Source organism: Alligator mississippiensis, chromosome 3 (genome assembly GCF_030867095.1).
Source record: "Alligator mississippiensis isolate rAllMis1 chromosome 3, rAllMis1, whole genome shotgun sequence".
NCBI lineage: Eukaryota > Metazoa > Chordata > Crocodylia > Alligatoridae > Alligator > Alligator mississippiensis.
Genome location: NC_081826.1, coordinates 62648120 through 62675267, shown reverse-complemented (window position 1 = coordinate 62675267; position 27148 = coordinate 62648120). Strand labels below are relative to the sequence as shown.

Here is a 27148-nt window from a genome sequence, read left to right as displayed (position 1 = left end):
CTTGGCTCCCTACTGCCACATAACTCAGGAACATATCAGGCTGGCAGAACCCAGGAAGTGGTCAAAATCAGACATACATGTAGATCTTCTGTAGAATAGTGCTGTGCAAAGCTTCGGATCTGGAGAAGCTTTGGATGCTTCAGGGTCTGAAGCAGCACATCTGGGTTGAAGCTCTGGCCTTGTTAGGCTTCCCCAAGCGGTTCGGAGCTTCCGAAAAGCTTCAGAGCTGCCTTGGAGATCCGGCCATAGGGTATAATGGGGAAACAATAAAATATCTATAACTTTGTTGTTTTTTGTCCAATTTGGATGAAATTTTCAGGAGTGGTAGACTCTGCAGAGAAGATAAAGTCTGCCAAGCTTCAAGAAGATTGGTGCAGGGGTTTGGGGGGAACAACACCCCAAATTTATGAAAGCAAAACTCTTGTCATGTCCATGTGTTACAACACAGGGGGGTCAAAACTGCAGGGGTGGTAGCTCTTACTGAGGCCACAACACCTGCCAAGTTTCATGGAGATAGGTGCAGGGGCTTGGGGGGAACAGCACCTCAAGCTGTGGACAAGCAAAACTCGTGCCATGGGTGCATGTGGGACTGACTGTCTCTGGCTTGGGGTGGGGAGGGGAGATACTACTGCAGGCCTGGCTGCTAATGTACTGTGTTACCAGTTACCAATCAATCAATCATGATTTACTCAGGGACCAGGGACTCAGGGACCAGCTCAGTACACAGGACCTGGCTACTACATAACGACCTAATGAGCATCAATTAGCACCTACAAAACCAGGCTAAGGAGAGGAAAGAATTAATACTGACAATCAACTGCCCCAAGACAGAGACAGTCTTGGCATGAGTTTTGTCTGTCAGCAGCTAGGTGTGCAGGGCCCCAGAACCCCCCTGCACCAATCTCCTCGACAGCTGGCAGGCATCGTGGCCACAGCAGGGGCCACCATCTCTGCAGCTGTCAACCCGCTGTGCCTTAACACACACAGGGTCACCCATGGCACGAGTTTTGCTCATCTGCAGCTTGAGGTGCAGTTCCTCCCAAACCCTTTCACTGATCTTCTTGAAACTTGGCAGGCTTTGTGACCTCAGTAAGAGCTACCACCCCTGCAGTTTTGACCCTCCTGTGTTGTAACACACAGCCGTGACATGGGTTTGGCATTCAAGAATTTGGGGTGCAGTTCTCCCCAAACCCTTGCACCAATCTTCTTGAAACTTGTAAGACTTTATGATCTCAGCAGAGGCTACCACCTCTGCAAGTTTCATCCAAATGGGACAAAAAACAACAAAGTTATAGATATTTAATTGATTCCCCCTTATACCCTATGGCCGGATCTCCGAGGAGGCTCTGAAACTTTGGAGCCGCTTTGGCCGGATCAAGGCAGAAACCCAGTCTGGAGCACCAGATCAGATTGCGGCCATCCGAAGCGGCCGGATCCAAAGCCAGATTGGATCGCTGCTGACTCGCACAGGCCTACAGTGGATATTCCTGGGCAACCTCTGAATTTTTTTTTCATGTCTGTGTACATGAAATTCCAGGTGTGCTACCTTGCAATTGCAAGTCCAAACTGAGGCACATGTATATAGGAAAATAACTTTTCACCTACTGAATACAGATGAAAACTGTAGATATTCAGGCCTATGAACAGGATGTGTGCATTACAGTGAGTCTTATATCCTCTTAGGCATGCTTTCCATAAGTGAGACTTATGATTTCACAATCATTACCCTGCCAGTGGTCTAATCTTCCCCACTGGAGTATCATGTAATTATCAACTAATACAGTAAATGAGAGAGTCCCACAGAAAAGAGGAGGAAAAGAAAAACACTAGAAGTCTGCCTATCTTGAAACAAACTAAAATAGCAATAACAGGTTCTTCCTTGCCCAGTGCAGACATGTCACATAATGATACATAGTATACATCTTAAATCATTATAGCCATAAAAAATACTTTAAAAAAGTTTCATTGAGTGAGGTGCAGTTCTGTAGCTGTAATATTTTTAACACAAGGGTAGAGCATTAACACATCCTGCCAATACACATTTTTGTTTTAATTTGTCCATCTGTTGACTGCACTGCAATATCTGTGCTGAATCCCTGTTTCCTGCTGCCTGAAATATTTCAGGGCTCTAAAAATTTCAGTGTGGGATGGTGTGTCACAGTAGAAGCGATGATGTGGACTCAAAATTATGGATTGTAAAGTCCAGGTTCTGCATTTGTATCTTAACCATTTTTTTTCATTTTAATAATACAAGAACACCACTGAGATTTGAAGCTGTGCAATTTCATCTCACTTGAGCTTTCAAAACAGCATCTGAAATGAGGTGTCATAAAACCTGTAGGAGTAGATTAACTGCACGAGGAGCCTTCTCTCTGTAACTTTCCTTCAGAAATGATTTTTGCAGGAGATTTGAGGCACAAGGCTACTGAAAGCTACTACATAAACTTATGCCTTCTGCAATATCTAATCTTTGATTTTATTCCCCACCTTCTTAGTGATGCTAGTTTTTCTCGTTACCTCAGTTTTAATAAATCCTGGTAGTATATCATTTTGTCTCAGAAACTTAGATAACAGAATCCGATGTCGCTTGAAGAATTTTGCACAGTGTTTATCCTCCCACAAATAAATTTAACAATTATATTTTAATCCTTTAAATCTTTCAACTCATTGAGACTTTTATTTGTAAGAACCAAACCTTTTAGGGTTCACACAGCCACCTGGTCTACATTCACACAGCTTATATACTATATTCTTGAAAGCAGTGTGTGTAGCCATTTGCTGTTCCTGGGAGCTACATGAGGTGTATAAGTAACTTGGGGTGGGGTGAGGCAGGTGGGACTGGAGTGGGGTTGTTGGGTTGCCCAGTTGGGGCGAGGGCTTCAATGAGCTAAAAAGAACCCAGCTGGGTCTGGATTGGTGCGGGGGGGAGTGGGAAGAGCACAGCCGTACCACTGGGGTAAGTGGCTGGTCTTTCCTAGCCACTGGGCCTCTCTAATGTGTGCTGCCCTTTATGAGCTCAGGTGAACCCTTTCTTAGATCAGGTTAACCCAATCTTGTTCTGAGTTAGCACACCTCCTACGGGCAATCTTTGGACAATTTAAGCCTTCCAAATGTCTGCACAATTGGGCATTTAGATTGACTTAAGCCCGAGTCATATGTACCCTTAAATAATTTCAGGTACAGCAGATTGGACAGATTCACACACTAAATATATATAGGAAGTTGCTGTAGAACAGGGGTGGGCAAAATGGTGGATCTGGCTGGCGGCTGGACTCCATTTCCCAGCAGCCCCTGCTTGTGTGGCTGGGTCCAGTTTCCATGGAGTTTCCAGCAGCAGCTGCGCTTTGATAGCATGAGGCCAGGGTTTCCATGGAGACTGGCCTCAGCAGTGCTGGCAGGGCATGCAGTAGCATGTGGAGCTGGTCCAGATCCTGGCTGGGAACTTGTGGCAGTAACAGCATGGTCCGGAGGCAGGGCAGAGCTGCAATCTGCAGCCTGCACGCCCCGGCCAGGGGCATGCAGGCAGCAGATCATGACTCTCCCGGGCTCTTTGCGGCAGTGACAGCATGGTCTGGAGCTGGGGCAGAGCTGTGATCCGCTGCTTTCACATCCCTGTCTGGGGCATGGAGGTTGTAGGTTTCAGCTCTGCCCTGGCTCTGGACCATGCTGTCAGTACTGCAAGATTCCAGCTGGGCTCTGGAGCAGTTTCCCACCCTGCTGCGTGCTCTGCCAGCAGAGGTTTGGGGGGGGGGGGGGGGGGGCTATACCCAACCCAAAATTCCCAATAGCTCTCCATAGCCACTCCTTCCAGGGTGCTGCCGCCACTGCCTGCCTTGCACAGACGGCGGCAGCTGAGCCTGTCCCGGCAGCTGAGCCTTTCCCCGCTCCTAACTGCAGCACCGCTCCTTCTCAGGCCCTCTTGAATCCCTCCACAAGGAAGAGGCTGGTGCCTCTGCTGCCTGCCAGTGCTGCTGGGGCCATTCTCCATGTAAACCCTGGCCCTGCGCTATCACAGCGCAGCTGCTGATGGGGTCTCCATAGAAACTGGCCCCAGCCACGAGGGCAGGGCTGCCGGAAAATGGAGTCCACTGCCAGCTGGATCTGGCTTGTGGGTTGGACTTTGCCCATCCCTGCTGTAAAATAGTTACCATTGTTCCTCTTTAAAAAAGAGGATTGACATTTTGGCCCCAGAAGATAAGAAAATTGAAATCTAGGGCAAAATTCTCTAATTTCAGTAGGGACACAATTTTACCAGAATAGCTCAAAGTCCTTGGAGAAAAAAAACAGCTTTCTTTCTGAAGGATATTAGCAGAATGAAATTTCATAAATTTCTCATTTTGGATTGAGAGTAAATAGTTATGGCAAATGTAGAAAATGACATAAATGGCTGAACAAGGAGAGTGGTTTGGGATTCTAAGGAGCAAATCCTGCATTTTTTTTAAAGGATGATGGGCATTGATCAGCATGATTCATTCGTTTTATTGTCCAAGCAATGGAGTATTGACATCTGTTTCCTCTTCATGTGACAGACTCCTCATTCATACCATTTTCTGTGTGCCAAAATGAAAGCAGTTTTAGGGTAAGTTTAGGATTGGGGCAAGTCCAGTGGATCTGTAAACAGAAAAACTAATGGCTAAAATTCCCTGCAGAAGGGACAAACCAGCACCAGAGTTACCACCAGGTTTCCAAACCTCATGAAAAACTCCTACTTATAATAGCTTTTCCCATTCTTCTCCAGCTAGGGCCCTGGACCTACCTATTAGTCATGCTTCATGCTGGACCCCTAACTGTGGCCAGTTCTCTTCCTGCTTCTCAAGGAGACTGTGTGTGTTGTATTTCCTGGTTTTCATATATTTAAAATTGGGCTACTTTAAGGCACCTGCCCTAGATCTTGGCTCAAATTTGGTGAAAGAGGGGCTAAGACTACGCTAGGGATATAGGGCCTCCCCATCCAAACACGATTCTATGGTATATTTGGATTGTACTAGTAACGGAACGTTTGTATCTGTTTCTTTTGCATGTGGCAGAGGAGTCCTCTATGCTGGTTCTCTTTGTGCTGATGTTGAGGTGGTTTGAGGGTCTATTTAAAATGGGGGCAAATCTAAAGTGTTTATAGGTAGGGAAACACAGGGAGAAGGAAGAAGGTCTTAGACCCCCAAAGGGGATAGCAAGATCACCAAGGTCCTGGCTTGTGTATGGAGGACAAAGAGGTCCTGGCTCCTGTATGGAGGACAAAGAGAAGGGCTATCATTTCTAAAAGGAGCTGCACCTTCCAGACCCCAGTTCATGGGGAAGAGCAGGAAGAAGAGCTCAACTCATGCAGAGTTGGGGATCCGCCATATCCTGAGCATGGGCCTCGCATATCCTCCCTTCAATCTTGGAACACTGTGTTCTGTATTGTTCCCCTGAAGGGTGGCAACTGTCATATTGAACTAGGGTGATGAATGTCAAGTGACTCCTAATTCATGTTCCCCCCAACTCTGACTATTAAATGTTGTTTCATTTGGAGGGTTATGTTTCAAGTGTCTTTGGCTCAAATAATTTCAGACTTGACCATCATGGCCATGTCCAGATGAGCATGACCATGTGGTACGTGGTACAGCAGACACATCTACAGCACCACATACCACACATTCAGCTGTTCTCCATGTTGCAAGGAAGCAGCGCAGGGTTGTTTTTGTTTTTTTGACCTTTTTGGTTTTTGTTTTTTTGGATTTTTTTGACCCCTGGATATCCCCAGGGGTCAAAAAAACCCACGCAAAAAAAAGTGGAGCAGCACATGTGGGGGCAGCATGCACCACTCAAAACTGGAGCCTGGCCAGCCAGAGCCATGTTTTGGCTGCCAGCTAGGCTCTGAGCAGCAGGATAGCCACTGCTGCAGCTCCAGGAGTTCCCCAGGACCACAAGTAAGGCTGCTGGGGCCAACCCAGTGCCGGCCCTAGCCTCCCCTTCTCCCCCCAGAGTAACCTGCCGCATGCCAGAGAGTGCATGGAACAGGTGTTCCCTGGGGATAACTAGTGGTAGCATACGTGGACACGGCCCACGAGGCACAGCAAGTTTTAGTGCAGCCTAGGCAAGCATATGGATTTTAGAGCAATTAAAATAGTCCACCTTTTTTTTTTTTAAAAAGGTTTTGTTTTTTTTCAGAAAAAGGTATGAAGTGTCCAGTTAACTGTGTATCTGCTTCAGTTGAACAGGAACACCCATGATAGAGCCTGAAACAATAACTGATTTGTCAACTGCTCCATTTATCTCAGTGAGGGCTTTCATTTCCCAAGCCCCAGAGGCAATGTTTGAGAATCCCCCCAAATCCCCACCCCAAATGCTCAATTTATCCTGTGTCACTTTGCTTAACCCCCAAGCTTCCCTGTTCTTCTCCCTCAGTGTGCCTCTCTTTTCCTGTCCTTCCCTATCATTCCCACTTCTGCTACATCTCTAAACCTTCTCTTCTTATTCTGTCTGTTCTTGTACACTTTAATTCCCAGTTCCACTCCCTGTAATTTTTTTGCTTATGAAATTTATTTTCATTGTGAAAATACTTTTTATATCTTCTGAATTTTCTGCTCTACTTTGATTATATTTCATTGGAAGGAAGTGAAAGCTTTCCAGATAGAAGCCTTTTTTATTATGCCTGCCTAAATTTGGTCCATGAATTTTAGGCTTGCACCTGGTTAGGCTTCAGCTGGAATAGTGTGTGCAGTTCTGGGCTCTGCATTTTTAAAATTGATGTAGAGAAACTGGAGAAGACCCAGAGCTGAGCAGTGAAGGTAGTAAGGAAATGGAATGCAAGCTATATGATAAAAGATGGAGAGAGCTTGGGTAGGTTTGGTTTGAAGGAAAGGAAATGATGGAGGGAATGTGAGAGCAGTTTTCAAATATTTGGAAGTCTGCTATTAAAAAAAAAAAAGAGGGAGAATAACTTTTCTTCTTTGCCATTGAGGGCAGGGCATGAGATGTTACAGGTTTAAATTGCAGAAAGTGAGAAGTATTTTTTTTCTGAGGTTTAATCCCAGAAAAAAATGTAAGAACAATAGAATGATGTGCCCAGGGACCTTGTGAGATCTCCTTAACTGGAAGTTTTCAAGAAGAGACTGGATAAGCATTTGTTTGGGATGATTTAAGAATGTCATGTCCAATAGGGTAAGTGAGGTGGGAGAGGGGGTGACTGGGCAAGATGCAAAAGCAGCTGTTACTGCAGTGGCTGATTGCGCTACTGTAGTTGGCACAGAAGCTGGGCACTGTACAGCCACCCCAGTGTGGAGCAGTGCTGTATACCTCTGAGCACATCCTGAATCTGTGCAGAGTATTGGATTAGCTAACCTTTGAGATTCCTTCCAACCCTATGGGTGCATCCCCACATGGAGGGGTGTATGCTTGTAGCAACAAAAATAGTAACAGTACAAGTTTTTGCCACTACTTTTTACCACAGCAGATGCCCCTGCATGTATGTTTTGGTGTGGGGCAAATTGCCACACTTTGGGCAAACTGCTTTTTCCCCACTCCCAATGTGCTGGAGGAGCTGGGGTGCAACTAAATGAGTGGAGATGGTTTGGCCAGCAGTCAAAGCATCTCCCTGGAGGACCAAGCCTCTGTGTCTGCCATTGCACACTCCTGTCACATGCACCACACTGCTTTTTTTCTTGATTTTTTGCTACTGGGATTTCTGGATGTGGTCTGCCTATGAATCTGCCTGGGGAGCTCAACACTTTTTTGTACACTGTTGAGAAGCTGTTTTGCACTTGGCAGTAGGGCATGATGGGAATATGATCCCACAATTGTGCTTCCTGCCACACATGTGTGGCAGGATATGAGGTATAATTGTTGGGGTCAGGGATCAGATCCCATCCCGCCTTTAATTGAACCTCTGACACCAGCCATAGCAATATCTGTAGTTACACACACTAACAAGTACTTGCTGTCTCATCTCAGGACATAATCTCCTTGCCATGAAGTAATGGCATGGGTTGCCTAGGAATTTCCCACCACCATTAGATGTGTATTTTTAATATGTGCAGGTGGGTGAATGAATAAACAGCTAGGTGCCATTACACTGTTAGGAGTAGCCTTCTCTTGAGCCTATTGCCAGAAGACTCAGTAAATCAAGGACTCTTTTTGGAAAGACAGTTGAATGTATTTTAAAAAAAATTAAACAAAATCGAAACAAATATCCCTCCTTTCCCCATCCTCCTATGAAGTATAACAGAATGTTCTTTTTTAGGGATAATGGTTTAATGAAGAGACTGTAGATGAGTGTATTGTAGTTGTGCATTATTTGGAAAAGAGAGAATCAGAGATACTGAAAAGGAATTTCTCAGCTTTCCAAGATATCATTATAAAATAAACATTTCTGACATGAAATCTCATTTGTATAAAATGGAAAGCTAAGTAACTTGCATACAAATTCTAGGAACACATGTCATAAATCTCTTAAATTGAACTTGCGTACTTTCAAGACAAAATATTTCTCTCTTTGAAATAACAGTGAAGGCTAATGCAGGTAATATGATGGAGGATTTAAAATACTGACACACTAATTTTGATGAATAATGGAACATAAAAAAAGTGGAAGAGACCCTGCTTTTGCAGTGGATTATATTACAAAGGGATTATACTAAATCTGCGGTGAGAAATGGTATACAGTATTATACAAGGGACCAAGCATCACAGAAATGTCTCTGCCTGTAACAGAGCTTTTCTGTAGTGGTATTTTTTTTTGCTACCACATGTAGGCAAAGTAAAGCCAGTCAAAAAGCCCAGGGCTGAATCAATTCAGTCTTTGCAGGCTAGTCTTATCTGTGTAGATTGAACTGATAAGCAAGTGAACAGACATTCACTTTTGATTCTGGAAATGCAGCCACATGCCTGCGGTGGCCCAGGCCAGAAGCCCAGGGGGGAGGAAGGGACGAGAGAAGTGGGTGACACTAGAGCATGCCTCCTTGCTGGGCTGGAGCAGACAGCTTGGGCCAAGGCTAGCATGCCCATCCTGCGAGGAGGGGGGGAGGGAGGTTGCAGTGGAGGTGCAAAGCATCCTTGGATGCTGGGGGTCTGTGAGTTAACTTGAATCTGGACAGGATGTGGGACACAAGTTCAATAAAACAATTTAATTTAAATCAGTTAAGTCTGATACTACATCCATCCAGGTTTATCTTAAATCAGTTCTGGCCATTTGAAAGCATTTTATGTGCACTGAACTTCTGTTGTGCTACAGATTTGAACCAGGTTCCATTTATTTATACAGATTTTATGTGCATGGGTGACTGGTGCCTCCTGAGTCAGCCTGGTGACTGGTGCCTCCTGGGGCACGTGCCCCGCCAGCGGCCAGTCACCAACCAGGAGGGGTTCCCCCCGCAGCCAGTCACACTGACTAGGGGGAGGGACCCCCAGTAGCTGATCTTGCCATCCTGGGGTGGGGGGTAGGGTGCCAGTGGCACTCCCGGAAGTGCCAGTGGCACTTCTCCTGCTGCCCCCACACTCCCCGGCTGGTGCTCACAGGGGGGAATGCTGGCTGTGAGGGGGTTCACCAGCACTCTCAGGGGGTGCATATGCACGCCCTACGCACGCCCCGGGGGGATGGAGGGTGAACAAGACAGCCCACCATGGACCAGAGCTGCAGCTCAGACAGGACTGGGGACAGCAGCTCTGTTTCCAGCTGCTGTGGTAACCAGTGCTATCATGGTGGTGGCAGTGTCAGAGACTGCTACTGCTGCAGGGATCAAGACAGCTGCTGCTATAGTGGCAGCTACTATTTGCCAGAGTGTGGCAAAAAGGGTCAAGTGCTGGTCTGGAAATCTCCAGGAACAGAAGTTACACATAAACTGGTTTAAGTGATCGGAAACTGGTTTAAATCTGTAACAGAACATAATTTCAGTGCACATAAACCAGTTTCAAAATGGCTGAAACTGGTTAAAGATAAACCTGGTTGAATATAGTATCAGACTTGACTGATTTGGGTAAAACCAGTTGATGGAACTTCTTTCCCAGACCCCTTCCTGGTTCAAGTTAAATCACAGTCTCTCAGCATACTTTTCAGCCCTGGGCTGGGCTGTGCTTTCTTCTGCAGAGACCAGGGCTAGCCCTGCCCTTCTGCTCTTTTGCTGGAGCAGGCATGGGGGCATGGCCAGAAGCCAGCCTAGCATGGCCCCCTAAGGCAAAAGGGCAGGGAGGGGGTTTATTCTTTATCCCACCCCTCTCATCCCAGAGCCTGCAACTAGGGTCTGCCTGGTCGGGGCAGAGCAGCCCCTGTCAGTGTCCTCCCATGCCTCGGTGCTACAACAGTATGGGCAGGGGCATGGACCGATGCCATCGGGCATGGACCGATGCCATCTGGCATGGCCCTGTCATCTGCCTACCTCACCCATGGCTAGAGCTGTGGGGGCTGCGCCAGGTTGGCCCATGGGGAGTGCTGAGGATGGATGTGGAGGGGCTGGGCTGTGCTGCAGGGGCAGGGTCCTTCTCAGCTGGATGTGGCATAGGCTGGAGCCTCAGGAGCTGTGCACCTATATTGCTCTCAGCCTCCTAGGCCAGGCTGGGCTGTCATGGAGCCACAGCCAGCTAGGAAGGGCCCTGACCCTGCAGCCTGGCCTGGACTTTCTGCACCCACCTTCAGCAGTGGCCCCAGCTGGCTCTGCTCTGTCCCGGGCAAGGCAGGCAGATAGTGGGGCTGGCACAGGCTGGGCCATGGGGGCAGGGCTCTTCCCAGCCACCTGGGGCTCCATGACAGCCCAGCTTGGCATGCAGGAGTGTCAGCAGGCTGGGCAGTGGCATGGAGGTGATGCTGCTATGGGCAGACACCTTGGCAGCTGGATTGGACACATGGGACAAGTTTATTATGCCTGTGGATGCCCGAGCAGGCTCAGAGCCCAGCAGCCACCCACAGTGGGGATTCATGTGCCCACAGCTGCCACTGTGGTGTGCCCTGCATGGCAAAGGACAGGAGGTGTGGCGGCTGTGGACACACGGGCTCCCATGGTGGGTGGCTGCTGGACTCCGGGCCCACCAGCACCTCTGCATCAGCCCAGGCATCCATGGACATGATGAACTTGTCCTGCATGGCCACTTAGGCTTCCAAGGCATTTGCCTACAGTTGTAGCAGCATTGCCTTCATGCCACTGCCTGGCCAGCCGCCGCTCATGCATGCTGGGCTGGGCTGTCATGGAGCTGCTGCCAGCTGGGAAGGGTCCTGCCCCTGTAGCCCAGCCTGGGCTGGCCCCGCTATCCCCTGCCTTGCTTGGAGGTGAGCAGGGCCAGCTGTGAGCACTGCTGAGGGCAGGCATGGAGGGGCTGGGCAGGGTCCTTCTCAGCCAGCTATGGCTCCATGACAGCCTGGCTTAGCCTGGGCACAGGGAGCTAGGACCAATCCAGGTGCACAGCTCCTGCAGCCCCAGCCCAAGCTGAAGCTGGCTGGGGAAGGCCCTGCCCCTGTAGCCCAGCCTGGGCCAGCCCCTCTACACCTGCCCTCAGCAGTGCCTGTGGGCCAGCCCAGTTCACTCCTTGAGCCCCAGAAATGGGAGAGGTGGGTGGATGGCAGGACCATGCCAGCCTGCTCTGGCCACACCCCCCACCACACACATGGCCAGTGAAGCAGAAAGCCAGGCAGACCTCACCTGGGGTCCCCTTGCCCGAGAGGGGAGACAGGGGAGTTTAATCCTCCTCCCTGCCTCACCTTCTCCTGAATTGCTGCCCCGGCCAGTGCCTTGCCATGCCCTGGGACAAACCCAGCAGGGGATGCTTCTCACCCCACTTCCCTTTCCGCCTCCAGGCACACCCCTGCGGGGGTCCCTACAGGCCAGGGTGAGGGTTTCAACTTCTCCCCAGTCATACTTAGTGGCCTGCTGGGGCCTGGCCACACCTCCCCCCCCCCCATCAGCTTCTTTCTAGCCTTGCGGCTGCTGCCAAAGGGAAGGGAGGGCTTGCTCTAGTTCCGCCCCCCCCCCCCCCCCCCCAATCCCGGCTTCTAGCCTGAGCCACTGCAGGCACATGACTGTATTTCTGGAATCAAAAGTTAGTGTCTATTCACTTGCAAATTGGTTCAATCTACATAGGTTAGACTAACCTACAAAGATTGAATCAATTCAGCTCGGGCTTTTTAAATGTCTTTACTTAACCCTGGATAGCAGTGGGTATTCCTTGCTGCCCTTCTCTGGAGGGTGGTGGCATGTCAAAAAGCCCATTGCTGCCCCAGACCTGGACCTCCTTGAGCTTTCCCTGAGCTGTCACAGTGTGCTGGGGCAGCAGTGGCTCCTTGCTGTGCTTCCACTTCTGCCCTTAAAGATAGTGGGGATCTGTAGCTCTGCTTGCCTATCACCCCCACCAGAAGCAGTGGGCTGCTCTTGAGTTCGCTACAGTGCTGAATTGGAGCTGTAGCTCTGCTTGCCTCCTTGTCCTCATAGGGTATGGAGAAAGCTGGTAGGAAGCCTTGCTTCTGCCTCCAAACTGACAGCTGCTGCTCTGTTCACCTACTCTCTCCCTGCTACTTACATGCCGGTTGTCAAGAACACTGCCTGCTGGGCACTGATGTTCACTGATCACTGGCAGTCATCCTGCTGGTCTTTTTTTCCTGGAAGAGGTTAGGGTGTGAGCTGTCAGTGATTGGGCTCCTTTTCAGGGACCAGAGGAGCAAGTCTCTATCCCCCACAGCTAATGACTTTGTAACACTGTTGGCAAAAGGGCTGTGAATGCATAGCACTATATTTTTGTACGCAAGTCTATCTATGACCTGAGATATACTGAGAACAATCCTGAAATTTTCATGGAAGATCCGTTCTGTGCAGTGGGGATGCAAAATTGAAGTGTCAATGAGATGTTTTGATTGTAGAAGATTTTGATGATTTGGGTTGTAAACTGCACAACGAAGATGCTGATTTGGGCTGTAAACTTCAGAAAGACAAAATTAATTTAGATTTTTTTTAATATAATCCAAACACCTGTGACAATTCAAGAAAAATGGTTGAGAAATAGCTCATACCTGAAACAAGTTTACAAGAATGGCCATAAATTATTTTTATTACCCAACTGTTGATTGGGCCTTTAATACACACATTTTAAGAAGAGGTTTATATTTCTCGAAGTACTGAGGATTATCACTGCTCAGGAATTTTAGAATGAAATTCAAACTTAAGCAGAAAATGTTGATTTGTTGAAAATGACAAATGTTTGAAAATAGATATGCTTTGGTGAACTTTCATTAAAATACAGGTAATAGTTGGGTGTAACCAGCCAAGCAGATTTCTGCCAAAAACCTACCAGCTCATCTAGGAGGTTGCTCAGAAACTCAGGTTCCTCGGGTCTGTTTGTCTCGAGTATACCCACCATTCATTTAGATGGCCCTGGGACTGAGGAAAGTTCTGTGCTTTCTGGATCAGTTGCTTCCAGGATCAGGGAATCTGGAAACCCCTGATGTCCCTTTAATAAGGGTACTTCACGTGGCAGGGTTGCCTTGGAACCCCCCACAGTTGCTGAGGCATATCGACAACACTCAAATCCATCTCATTTAGCAGCTGCCTACATCTCTGGGGCTAGGGACAGACATTCAAAAAGCCCGAGCCTGAATCAATACAATCTTTGCAGGTTGGTTTAACTTGCATAGATTGAACCAATTTGCAAGTGAACAGACATTCACTTTTGATTTTAAAAATGCAGGCACATGCCTGCAGTGGCTTAGGCTAGAGGCTGGGGAGGTGGGGGAACATTGAGTAAGCCCTTGGCTGGAGGGAAACTGAACTGAGGTGGGGGGCATTGGCAGGCTCCTGCAGGCCTGAGTGTGACTGGGGAGGTGTTTAAACCCCAACCTTGGCCTAGCTGGTGTGTGCCTGGAGTGGGAGGGGAGAAGCAGCCCCTACCAGGTTTCCCCAGCCCCATTCACTTGTTCACTGCTCCAGCAGCAGGAGTGGGAGCATGGCCAGACCCCAGTAGCCTGAAGAGAAGTGGGGTTTCAATCCCTCCACTGGGGAGGGGGTTGGTGCAGGCACTGATTGGCTGTGCTCATGCACCTGTGGCAGCGGTGGCCAGAGGAGTGGTGTGGGTACCAACACAGCACTGCCTCTGTCCCACGCTAAAAATCCCCTCAGGCAGGGCCTGTGCTGCAACGCCTGGGCCAAATTCCTCAGAGGAGCAGTGAGTGGCTCCCAAGGGCGAGGCAGGTTGAGCTGTGGGGAGGGGATGTGGGGGCAGGGATGTGACCTGGCTGCATGTGTGGGGGGGAGAGGGCAGAGGCAGCTGGGGCCAATTATGGAGCCCGACTCACCACTGCATCTTGCTCCTGCATGGGGGCTGCAGTTTGCAGACAGACTGCAGCTGGAACATGGTTCCTTGCCTCCCTCGCTCTCCCAGCAGTGGAATGATCCATCAGGGCAGGCAGAGGTGAGGGGCATGTGTCACCTGCCGCCTGCTTGCAGTGGTGCCAGGTACTCAGGTCGGGCTGCTGTGGGCCAGGGGCATGGGCAGTGGCAGGGGAAGTCAATGGACTGCCACAGCCCAGTCTGGCCTGGCCCCGCAGTGTGTACAGCAACTGGCCTGCAGCAACCTGCCCCAAGCACCTGGCACTATCACGAGCAGGCAGTGGGTAACAGGTGCCTCACCTCCGCCTGCTGCAGGTGCTGCTGCCAGGAGGGGGGAGGGGAGAGGGAGTGGCACATCATCTACAGCTTGCCTGTAAACTGCAGCTCCTGCATGGGGCTAGAGGCAGGAGGTAGCAGGTGCTGACCCCCACCTCCTGGGGCCACCCCAGCCTGGGCTGCACTGTTGCAGCAAGAGGCAGCAGTGAGTTGGGCTGCATGATTAGCCCTGGTTCAAATGCCCCCTACCCCACTGCAGCCAGATTACCTACCCTCTCCCCCACCAACCCATCTTGGCCTTGGGTGTAGCTCCTCCAAGGTACTCTGTACTCCTCACCTGGCTCCTGGGGCCAAAAGCTTGAGTACCATTGGTATAAAAGATAGGATGGCTTTTAATAAACTTAAGAAAGCCTTTAAAAATCTTAGTATAAAAAGTAGGATCTATAAAATAGTAGGTCAGAAGTTAAAAGGATAATTGATACATCAAAAACATAAAAAGGTCAGTTCTCTCATTGTATTATGTCTCTCCTGTCAGTGCTAATGAGTATCATGGTCAAAATATGGAAAGAATTAGAGCTTGATTTATGCTTATCTGTTTGAACAATGATCTCAGATTGCTACTGGGGAAGGTAGCCATGATACCCTTAGGTGTTTCAGTCCTTCATAGTCTGTCCAGAGTCCAGGCAATGGACCTGTCTTGTGCATTGAGGCTTAGCCTTAGGGTTTGATGTTTTTGAGCTAGCTACAACCCATGGTCCAACTACCTGTCCTCAGAGTCTAGATGTGGCTCCGTAAACTCCCTCTCTAGTTTAGGCATACTGTTCCGTAGAATCCCACCCTCCTACTTCTGATGTGCAATTTAAGTCTTTGTAAGTCATGAAGATCTTCATGGAAGGTGCAAGGAGACAGACATAGATAGTAATAAGTTTTGCAGCTTCAGAACATGCCATTGCTTTACTTAACAGACAAAACATTGTAAATTATGGATTATTAGGAGATGATAAGATTTCTGGGTATAGGTCCTCTCACTGTAGCTGCCCTTTTTGTTTGAGTCCATCTATCCTTAGGCAGGCAGGCAGCTAATGTTTTGTTTTTTTCTGACCTCAATCAGTCCTGCAACTTGAACAAGGTGGCATACCAAAAAAAAGGTTTTTTTTCTGCCCTTGTCCTGCCCTTCGCATGTCTCCCACAGTCTCTCAACTGTAGGTTCTTTTTTAACTCCTTCTTTGTCACTTCCTTCTTTTTGGGTATGTCAGTCCCACAGTCCAAAGTTTTGTTCAGTCCACTTGCCTGAATATTTACTCATGGTCGTGAGTGGGTTTTGCAAAGCAAGCCAAACCCTACATTACTGTATACTGCAGTGTTATCAGTGACCAAACTAGTTCAGTTGAAAGCTCGCTCAGGTATGCCTTATGAACTGTAGTCACACCTTTGTGTGCATATGGATATGTAGGCATATCCTTTGTCTTATTTATGGCAACTTTCTACTCTTTCCACTTTCCTCTCTCTTCAGACATGAGCAGAAAATATATTCTCACAGCACAAGTAGGGCCCTTGTTCCAAGGTGCTTCATCTTGAATAAGTGGCTGTTGAGCTTAGGGTACTCACTCGCCTTTGTTCCTGGTCTGGTAGAGACAGGCAGCAATGCTGCCATCCCAGGTGGATTCCATATTTCCTCAGAAGCATTAGTCTCAGAGCAGTATTGATAGTAACAGCTGTACAACAATCTTATACTATCAACGAGAATGTGTAACTTGTAATGGGGTCCCAAAACCATTTTAAAACCTGAAATTATTTCAAGTACCAGTTTCTACTGCACAGGTGCCAGGAATCTTTATATTATTTTTCTGTATTTTATACATACGTAGTTTGTAAATATAAAGTGAATTGAGACAAATCACAGTTGAAAATATGACAGCAGTTTAAATCAGGTGGGATCAGTGGTCATAGTTGCTTGTTTCTAAAGTTATCTTCCTCTGAATTTGATATGACTACTGTACTAGCTCCTTGTGAAGAGAGTGTTCAGACATCATCACAGATTCACTATTTCCAGATATGCCCATGTTATACACTGGAGTAATGCTGTATCTACAGACAATTCACATTTACACTTAATAAGCACTCTCCTACCAATACTCTAATTACACCAGTGCCCCAGAGACAGCTATATTCTTCCTATTCAGTTCACTTCTTTAAGCCATTCAGGGTGTTCATATTGATTTATAAAGCTGCATATGTTTTGGGTCTATGCTAAGACACTGCCTCTCTCTTTGCTCTGACAGCATTTGAGCTCAGCTTGGCAACTCAGATAATTCACTCTTCAGAGAAAATCTGGGTTTTTTTGTAAACCACAGTAAACAGAGGACCCTCAACTCAGGCTTTCCAAAAGCTAGAGCAGGAAAAAAGAAATGTATACAATCTCTTCTAATGCATAATGGAGTTGTATTTTATTTGTCTTTTTAGATTCTGCTATCTAAATTTTATAATTGTGATTTATTTAATAATAAATAATGTTATTATTGAAATAAATATTTTATATTTAAATAATGTTTTATAAAACAGTATTGAAATATATCACAGATATAAAAATTAGTTAGTAGAATATATGTATAACTTAGTTCAGATATTTCATAGGTTAGGTTCTTAATTAAGCTTAATAATGATTTACCTTGAACTAACTGGAGAATGGGTTATGCAGAGCTATAGCAAACTGTGGCACAGGACCTCTGAGCTGTTTGCTGCAACTTTTATTTCAAAGGGCACTGATTCTTCAGTCAGTTTTGTGGGGTTACTGATGAGACACAGCTAATTGTAGACGTAGCACCCTTTGAAGTCTGCTGTTGAATGGCCTTTTCTTATTTTGGCAATCTACCACAAATGAAGCAGATCGTGAACCATTCTAACTTAAATCTTGGGCCTGTTGTACACACATTAGCCTGAGTACTTGAATTGTTTTGTTTATAATAATATTTTAACCGAACCCAAAATTGTGCCCCCCTCCCCCCCTCCCCCCTCCATTTTTGTGTTCTTCTCTCCTCCTTGGCACTTACGGCACTCATTTCAATTATGATATTGATGCAGCAGTTTTAGTTGCACAGCATTATTTACATTTTACTTTTGTCTGAGAATTACTGGTTTAGTTACTCCTAGATGTTATCCTTTCTGTGGACTTGATTTTCATGTAGCTATTCCGCCAACCAAAAGAGAAATCTCTCCAGCTAGTGCAATAAGGAGGGGAAAACTTAGTCCAAAGTTATGAAGATTCTTGATCTTGTTGACTCTTTGCTTAGCTTGTTGCTACTGTAGATTTCTAAACCATGAAATCTAAACTTTATATATATTTTACCTAGTGCCAAGGTCGATAGAGCATCCTAAATGGGACTGGCGGACAAAAATAGAGAGCCGTGATTTTGATGAATTAAATCATATTCTACAGGAGAGTAAGAAGCTGGGGAAAGCCCTTGAGAATCTCTCTCGCAGTAAGTGGATTGACTTACATTTTTAATGCCATCACATTAAGCAATATGCATTTCAATAATATGCTGTGTGTGTATATACTAAGAGAATGTTGTTCTTGTTTATAATGGCATCATTTAGGAGTGACCACTATTCAGTTCAGTTTTGTGAAGGATTTTAAATTTGCTGTAAGACTTTCTCTAATACCTTTGATTCTACATTTGGGTTTGAGGATAGGTAATTTTATCATATTACTGGGAGTGGGTGGTATGGCTGCATTTCCCAGTTAATTTCCCCTTCACCATATTGTGGTGAAAGAGATCCTTGATATTCTATGAGCATACCTTTTATTTGCCATTATTTCATTTTCTGTTGGTTTAACCAATAGCATTCTGTATTATGCAGCTAGCTGATAACCTATCAACAAGCTAAACTGAGGTGTACGTTATGGGAAAAAAATTCAGAATATTCACTTACTTTGATACATGTGTATAGTCTCATAGCCTGTTCCAGTGCCTATGTTAGAAGTTTTTTCCCTTTGCATCTAACCTAAATCTTCTTTTGGAAATTAAGCTGATTAATTCTTGTTCTATCTAGTGTAGTGGTATTATAATTGATCACCTTTTTCCTTGTAACAATTTTTACTTATTGAAAGATGATTATCATGTTCTAGCACCAGTCTTCTTCCTATACTCGACAAACCAAATTCCTTCCAAATGTCCTCATATATCATGTTTCTATACTCCTTACACATATCTATATTCCTTCTCATTCTTGTTGCTTTTCTCAGGATTCTCTTCAATTTTTCTATATCTTTTTTTAAAGTATGGAAAATGGATACCAGCCAATATGCAGCCAGCTTAGGTATCACCAGTGGTGAATAGAATGGAATACTTTTCTCTGGTATCTCACATATTGTCATATATAATAAGATCTCCTCTTCATACATCAAAGAACAAAACTGACATTTTTGCAACAGTATCATTTTTAAAAATAATGTTCTGTCTCTGGACCTCTGTAACCTCAAGATCCTTTTCAACAGTACTGTTGTCTGATCAGTTATTTTCTATTTGTATGTTTCATTTTCCCTTTATAAATGCAATACTTTGCCATTGACTTTACTGAGTCTTATCAAATTAAAACCATTTCTCTGATTATCAAAATAATTTTGAATTCCAGTCCTACTATCCAAAGTGCTTGCAATGCTTCCCAGTATGGTGTTATCTGCAAAGTTTTAAATGTCTGCCAACCTGATAATGAACCACTCATAGGTACTTGTTGAGAACATTTTTCCATAATTAATTAATCCACCTTATGTTTATTTAACCTAGAGCACATTTCTCTAGCCTGCATTTGAGGATATCATGTGGAATAGTATCAAATGCTGTAGCAAAGTCAACATATAATCCATCTGTTGTTTTCCCCTTATCAGGTAGACTAGATAGATGTCCTATCAAAGGAGGTAATTTGATTGGTTTGAAAAGATTTACTTTTTATAGAATCATAGAAAATTAGGGTTGGAAGGGATCTCAGGAGGTCATCTAGTTCAACCCCTTACTCAAAGCAGGACCATCTCCAAATAGATCATCCCAGACAAGGTTTGTGTATCTGGGTCTTAAAAACCTCCAAGGATGTAGATTCCACCACTTCTCTGGATAACCTGTTCCAGTGCTTTACAACCCTCCCAGTGAGAGTTTTTCCTAATATCTAACCTAAATTTCCCTTGCTGCATCTTGAAACCACTACTCCTTATTCTGTCATCTGTCACCACTGCAGAGCTGCTGCTTAGCCAATCAGTCCCCAGCCTGTAGTGGTGCATGGAACTGTTCCATCCTAAGTGCAGGACTATGCACTTGTCCTTCTTGCACTTCAGGAGATTTCTTTTGGTTCAATCCTCTAAGTTGTCTAGGTCTCTCTGAATCCTAGCCCTACCCTTCCCCCCAGCTTGGTGTCATCTGCAAACTTGCTGAGGGTACACTCCATACTATCTTCCAGTTTGTTGATGAAGATATGGAACAAAACCAGTCCCAGGACCAACCCCTGGGGCACTCCACTTGATACCAGCAACCAAGTAGACATCAAGCCATTGATTACTACCCTTTAAACCTGATGATCCAGCCAGCTTTCTATCCACCTTACAGTCCATTCATCCAACCTGTACTTCCTTAGCTTGCTGGCGAGAGTATTGTGGGAGACCATATCAAAAGCTTTGCTAAAGTCAAGGTATATTACATCTTTTGCTCTGCTCAATCCACAGATCCAGTCATCTCATTAGAGAAGGCAATCAAGTGGTCAGGCATGACTTGCTCTTGGTGGATCCATGCAGATTGTTCCTAATTACCTTCTTTTCCTCCAAGTGCTTAGAAATGGATTCCTTGAGGACCTGCTCCATGATTTTTCCGGGGACTGAGGCGAGGCTGACTGGTCTGTAGTTCTCCTGATCCTCTTTTGTCCCTTTCTTAAAGATGGGTGCTGTATTTTCCCTTTTACAATCATCCAGGACCTCTCCCAATTGCCATTTTTCACATTAGTCTTATCAGCCAACTCCTCCAGCACCCTTGGGTGCATCATGTCCGGCCCCATGGACTTGTACATCCTATTCTCGAAGAAGCCAAAGCCCTATTGATGACACTATTGATGACACTATCTGCTCAGCCATGCATTGATCTGAAGGATGTGTCTGCTTCTGCCTGGGCCCTCCGCCTTGACTGGTAGGATCGAGGAGAACACCATCTGAGCCCCTGTACCCTTCGCCCTTGCACCCAGAGCCCTGTAGTCACTTCTGATCTGATCCAGGTCACCCCCGCAGTATCATTGGTGCCCACATGGCTGAGCAGGATGGGGTAGTTGTCAGAGGGTCAGATGAGTCTGTGACATCTCCTGGACACAGGAGGAGGGGTGGATGTCGTATACTTAGACTTCAGGAAGGCCTTCGATACGGTATCCCACCCCATACTGGTGAACAAGTTAAGAGGCTGTGACTTGGATGACTACTCAGTCCGGTGGGTGGCGAATTGGCTGGAGGGTCGCACCCAGAGAGTCGTGGTAGATGGGTCGGTTTCGACCTGGAAGGGTGTGGGCAGTGGGGTCCCGCAGGGCTCGGTCCTTGGACCGATACTCTTTAATGTCTTCATCAGTGACTTGAACGAGGGAGTGAAATGTACTCTGCAGTTCAACAAGGAGAAATGCAAAGTGCTGCACCTAGGGAGGAAAAATGTCCAGCACACCTACAGCCTAGGAAATGACCTGCTGGGTGGCACAGAGGTGGAAAGGGATCTTGGAGTCCTAGTGGACTCCAAGATGAACATGAGTCGGCAGTGTGACGAGGCCATCAGAAAAGCCAATGGCACTTTATCGTGCATCAGCAGATGCATGACGAATAGGTCCAAGGAGGTGATACTTCCCCTCTATCGGGCACTGGTCAGACCGCAGTTGGAGTACTGCGTGCAATTCTGGGCGCCACACTTCAAGAAGGATGCAGATAACCTGGAGAGGGTCCAGAGAAGGGCCACTCATATGGTTAAGGGCCTGCAGACCAAGCCCTACGAGGAGAGACTAGAGAAACTGGACCTTTTCAGCCTCCGCAAGAGAAGGTTGAGAGGCGACCTTGTGGCTGCCTATAAGTTCATCACGGGGGCACAGAAGGGAATTGGTGAGGTTTTATTCACCAAGGTGCCTCCGGGGGTTACAAGAAACAATGGCCACAAGCTAGCAGAGAGCAGATTTAGATTGGACATTAGGAAGAACTTCTTCACAGTTCGAGTGGCCAAGGTCTGGAACGGGCTCCCAAGGGAGGTGGTGCTCTCCCCTACCCTGGGGGTCTTCAAGAGGAGGTTAGATGAGTATCTAGCTGGGGTCATCTAGACCCAGCACTCTTTCCTGCCTATGCAAGGGGTCGGACTCGATGATCTATTGAGGTCCCTTCCAACCCTAACATCTATGAATCTATGAATCTTGGTTCCAGACTCTGGGCAAGCAGCAGACCCCCCAAGACAATGGGAGATGGATGCCTTTGTCCCCTGCAGAAGTGAGTCTGTAACCACCATCAGCTGTTGCTTGCTCTTGGTGGCAGTGGTTTTGATTCTCTCAACCTTGAGATGTCTGGCCTGGCCTCTTCCACCAATGGAATGTGGTTCTCCTCCTCTGTTGCTTGGGCTTCATATCTGTTTCCCAGGCAAACTGCTACAGGTAGAGATGCAGACTTTTGCTTGCTGCCAGAGGTCACAAGCTTTCAGCTTCCACCATCCTGGGAGTCCATGTCCTCTTCCTTCTCTAGCTTTTGACAAATCTGTTTTCATATTTTTATCACTGTATCACTCTGTAGGTGCTAATAAGCTGATTGTTTAATGATGCATTCTAAAAGCTATCTGGGGGTATGAACAAACCAATATTTTCTTTAGCCATTTTGAAAGGGGTATGGGAGGTTTTTGTTTAGGAGTGTACAGAAGCTCTTTTTCTATAAGTGTTATGTCAGCATGATCTTGCAGTGATACAAATGAGCTAAATTGCCCTAACTTTGACTCTAAATGAAGCAGGGTTTCAAGTCAAGTGACTTTGATACTATTACATCACTACAGAATCATGTAGACATAAGAGCTGCATCATAACAGCTTGTGTCTGTATCCTTAAATAATGATACAGTTACATCTACATATATCAGGGGTTCTCAAGCTCTTTAGACTTGAGGCACCCCTCAGAAAATGCCAGCTCCTAGTTTTTACTTATTTTCTGACTATAGGAAAATACTAGAGGAATTCTTCTGTGCAAAGAACTCTGAAAGACAACAACAGAGGAGAATGTTTTTGACACTATGGATTCCTATTTTTAAGTCTCTGCGTTTACCTTAAGATCATTTTTTCACACCTAAAATTGCTAACATTGTGTGGTACCCTGCAGCATCCTTGAGAGGATCTTCAAGGCACTTCAGAGTGATGTGGCATCCTGGGTGAAAATCTATATCCCCATACTGAGAGCAGGCCCATTAGTCTATAATTTGTTTATCCTTTTTTCCTTATTTGTCCTTTCCAATCCCTTGGCATCTCCCCTGTTCTCCTAGAATTTTCAAAGAGTTATTAACTCTCTTCTCATCCTCCCATATTCTGCCTTGTATTCCTATACCATTCTTTAAATCAAAGACATTAAGTGTCTGGTCACCATTAACTTTTTTTTGTGAAGATGGAAGTAATGTGGGCATTGAACATTCAGTCCCTTCTGGGTTATCTGTTATTTACTCTCCTTCCTTGTTACATAATGGACCTTAGGTTTTTTTCTGCCTTCCTTTTACTTCTCATATATTTATCTAGACTTTTGTATGGCCTTTTACGTCTCCAGATGTAACTCATTTGTTCCTTAGCCTTTCTGATTATATCCCTAAAGCCTTATACTATTCCATTATACTCATTTTTAGACCTTTGTCTAAAGCATAGTAGAACCCAAATATGGCAGTATGGTGAAGAGAAACTTTAGCTTGTACTGAACAGAAATATATTGCTTTCCTTACTTTCTGGCCCTGGCTTTTCCAGCATTGTCACGGCTTTGTTCAGTTGTTTAGGTCCAAAAAGTCTGAGTTTCTGTTCATTTGATTCTAATATGAACTCCAGACATTATGGAATTTCCTCCTCCTTCCTTTTCTGTATTTGGCTCTTATGTCTATCTCAGTACAGCACAATAGGTAGTTGAGAACAGCAGTAGTTGTCATGCACAGCATCAGTGTTCTTACACGGAAGCCTCAAATTTCTTTTCTCCTCATTTATAGCTAAATGCTACTTAAAAATGATGAAGACAGAATATGGCTTTCTATGCTGCAATGTACTTTATATCTGTTTTTTAAAGGCAGTTTTTGGATTCCCACAGTTGCTACACACTGACTCCCTGGGTATGTCTGTTAACTGTCAGAAGGCGAGTTTGCTACTTGGTATTTCAGCAGCTGTTGCTTGCCACAAGCAGTCATCTGTGTTGCTTATCCTTCTGGTAGTCAGTCGCGACCTCTACTTCAGGATGTGCCCATGCATTGCACCAAAGCCCTGATCCTTTTGGAGTGTAATGCCCATTGGGTTCTCGCACTTCACCCATATTTACAGAATTTCTCTTCCAGCCATGGGATAGATTCTGATAAAATAGGTCCCAACTACTTGATCCCATATGCGTGCACTGGAGACTGGCAGTTAGATAGAACTGTGTGTGCATGCATGTACACACACACACACACACACACACACACACGCAAGACAGTAGAACACTTGCATGCAGTCCCTGTCTCAGTTTCCTCACTACTCTGAGCATTCTTTGGGACTTGGTTGGAGTCCTGTGGGGTGTTTCAGCACATGGCTTTCTCAGACCATGAAGTCTTCCTCCCTTCTACACCTCTTAAGCCACCTTACTTCTTCTTTCCACAAATAAAAAGAAGTCTTGTCTCCTACAAAATTATTCTTCTCCATCTCCTCGCTAAGCTGTGTTTGTCTCTGTATCCCTCTGAAGCTTTTCAGTTAAAAACATTTTTTTTTGACCTGCTTCTGGGAAAATTCCATTTTTTCAAAGCCCACAACCATACCCAGGAAACTGGCTTCATTTAGGGTATGGTTAATCTTTTGTTCTCCCTGGGTAAGATATATTCAGTTGCTTTTAGGACTGACCTGTTGATGGCTAGACATGCAGACTTTGTTCCCTGTCTCCTTTAGTACAGGGAGTGAGGGGCCAGAACACAGTAAAAGATGGTCATATGATATAATAAGAGTGACAGCTCTTAAAATCAAACTGGAACAAGTTGTTCATAAACTCATTCCTTGGATTGTTGTCCTTACAGAAGAGACTGTGTCCACACATTCCCAAATTGTTAAAGGATATAGAGAGACTCATATATCATGAAGTACTTCAGTACACAACAAAAACTCAATGAAATATATTAGAATGGGATTTCTTAGATGTAGTTCAGAGGCATGAGCTTTTGTAGACATTGTCAGATTAACAAAGTAAACTGCTGCCTATGAAAGAGCATGCCTCCCTGAACCAGTTAGTTTCTAAGGGTACCTGTAGATGTGGAGGGAGGCTCCTTTGATGTGCTGTAATTACAGCACATATTTATAGCACGGGAGAATGCTAATTAGTGCACTCCAACACCCTCCACATCCCATCTTTCAGTGTCCCCGCACTTCAAAATGGTGGCGGGGTGCTTTAAGTAAAGTTTGTTTAAGCTTTTGTTAAACTGCCATTTTGAAGCATGGGGACGCTGATACATGAGATGCTGCAGGTACTTTAATTGGTGTGGCTTTGAGAGCCGCACTAATTAAAGCATCCTCCCACCCCTGGAGCATGATGCCACCCTGGCCTACCCTATGCCTGGCTCCTGACTAACATGGCTAACTATGTCTCTACTTAGATTTATTGTTAACCTAACTGTATAGGCTAGGTACAGACAGGCAAAAAGCCCAATGCTGAATCAATTCAGCCTGTGCAGGTTAGTCTAAACTGCACAAATTAATTTGAAACAGAAGTGAACAGACATCTACATTTAATTCAGGAAAAGCAGCCACATGCCTGAAGTGGCTCAGGCCAGAAGCCTGGGGGTGCTAGAGCATGCATCTCTAGCCGTGTATTCACTTCCACTTCCTGCTGCCCTCAGGGTCTCTGGGATTTGCAGTCTAGAATGACAGCAGCAGGACTCTGCAGGGTTGCTCATCACTTCCTCTTCCTGCTTCAAGATGTCTCTGGGATTTGTAGTCCACAGTTGCAGCCAGCAGTATGTTTGAGCAAGGGAAGGGGTGTTTAACCCCCTTCTCCCTGGCCCCAGACCCCAGCTGGGGTTTGCCGGGGGGGGGGCTAATCCTCCTCCCCCTCCCCTGCAGACTGGGCTGTATCCCCATCTGGGATTCCCCTCAACCCTTTCTCAGCCAGCCCTCACTGCTCTAGCTAGGGAGCAGTGGGTGGGGCAAGCCCTGCTCTCGGTGCTGAAAAACATGTTGGGATGCTGGGGGACTGTGATTTAATTTGAACCAGAAAGGATCTGGGACAGAAGTTTCATAAACTGTGTCCCAGCCAAATAAAACCGGAGGCGCCTGGAATGGCCTCCTGTGGCGGGACCCGAGGGAGGGGCAACCTGCCCAAGAAAAGAGAGAAAGAGCCCTGAAAAGAGGGCATACTTACCTCCCTTAGGGAAGGGAGAGCAGCACCAAGAAGAGCCAGGCACACGTGGTTTATCAGCCGCTTTTATTGCCGGCTGGCGTTGGCGCTGGTGGATGATGTCATAAAGCCACCGGGTGGCGGTTTTTTAAAAGCTGGCAGCAAGAGAATGGTGAGGCAGATGGCAGGAATGCCAGAGAGCCAAGTTGCTCCCCGGCCGCCATCCCAAGAAGGTATGCAGCTCTGGTAGGGGCAGTACCCAGACCCTCTGAAGGGGTCTTATCCATATTCATAGATTCATAGATGTTAGGGTCAGAAGGGACCTCAATAGATCATCGAGTCCGACCCCCTGCATAAGCAGGAAAGAGTGCTGGGTCTAGATGACCCCAGCTAGATACTCATCTAACCTCCTCTTGAAGACTCCCAGGGTAGGAGAGAGCACCACCTCCCTTGGGAGCCCGTTCCAGACCTTGGCCACTCGAACTGTGAAGAAGTTCCTCCTAATGTCCAATCTAAATCTGCTCTCTGCTAGCTTGTGGCCATTGTTTCTTGTAACCCCTGGGGGCGCCTTGGTGAATAAATACTCACCAATTCCCTTCTGTGCCCCCGTGATGAACTTAAAGGCAGCCACAAGGTCGCCTCTCAACCTTCTCTTGCGGAGGCTGAAAAGGTCCAGTTTCTCTAGTCTCTCCTCGTAGGGCTTGGTCTGCAGGCCCTTGACCATACGAGTGGCCCTTCTCTTGACCCTCTCCAAGTTATCCGCATCCTTCTTGAAGTGTGGCGCCCAGAATTGCACGCTGTACTCCAACTGCGGTCTGACCAGCGCCCGATAGAGGGGAAGTATCACCTCCTTGGACCTATTCGTCATGCATCTGCTGATGCACGATAAAGTGCCATTGGCTTTTCTGATGGCTTCGTCACACTGCCGGCTCATGTTCCTCTTGGAGTCCACTAGGACTCCAAGATCCCTTTCCACCTCTGTGCCACCCAGCAGGTCATTCCCTAGGCTGTAGGTGTGCTGGACA

General features: G+C 46.3%; 1 protein-coding gene across 9 annotated transcripts in view; it reads left to right on the top strand.

Annotated features, from left to right (window-relative positions):
• C3H8orf34 (chromosome 3 C8orf34 homolog) overlaps window positions 1-27148 on the top strand; it is a 545250-nt gene that overhangs the window by 54148 nt on the left and 463954 nt on the right. For 8 of the 9 annotated variants that reach the window (XM_059723997.1, XM_059724000.1, XM_006260932.3 and 5 more), the window contains one exon: window positions 17903-18031. The exons of the other annotated variant lie outside the window; for it this stretch is intronic. In XM_059723997.1, coding sequence (XP_059579980.1) covers window positions 17903-18031 — 129 coding nt within the window. The remainder of the gene's footprint in view (window positions 1-17902; window positions 18032-27148) is intronic. 9 annotated transcript variants of the gene reach the window in all.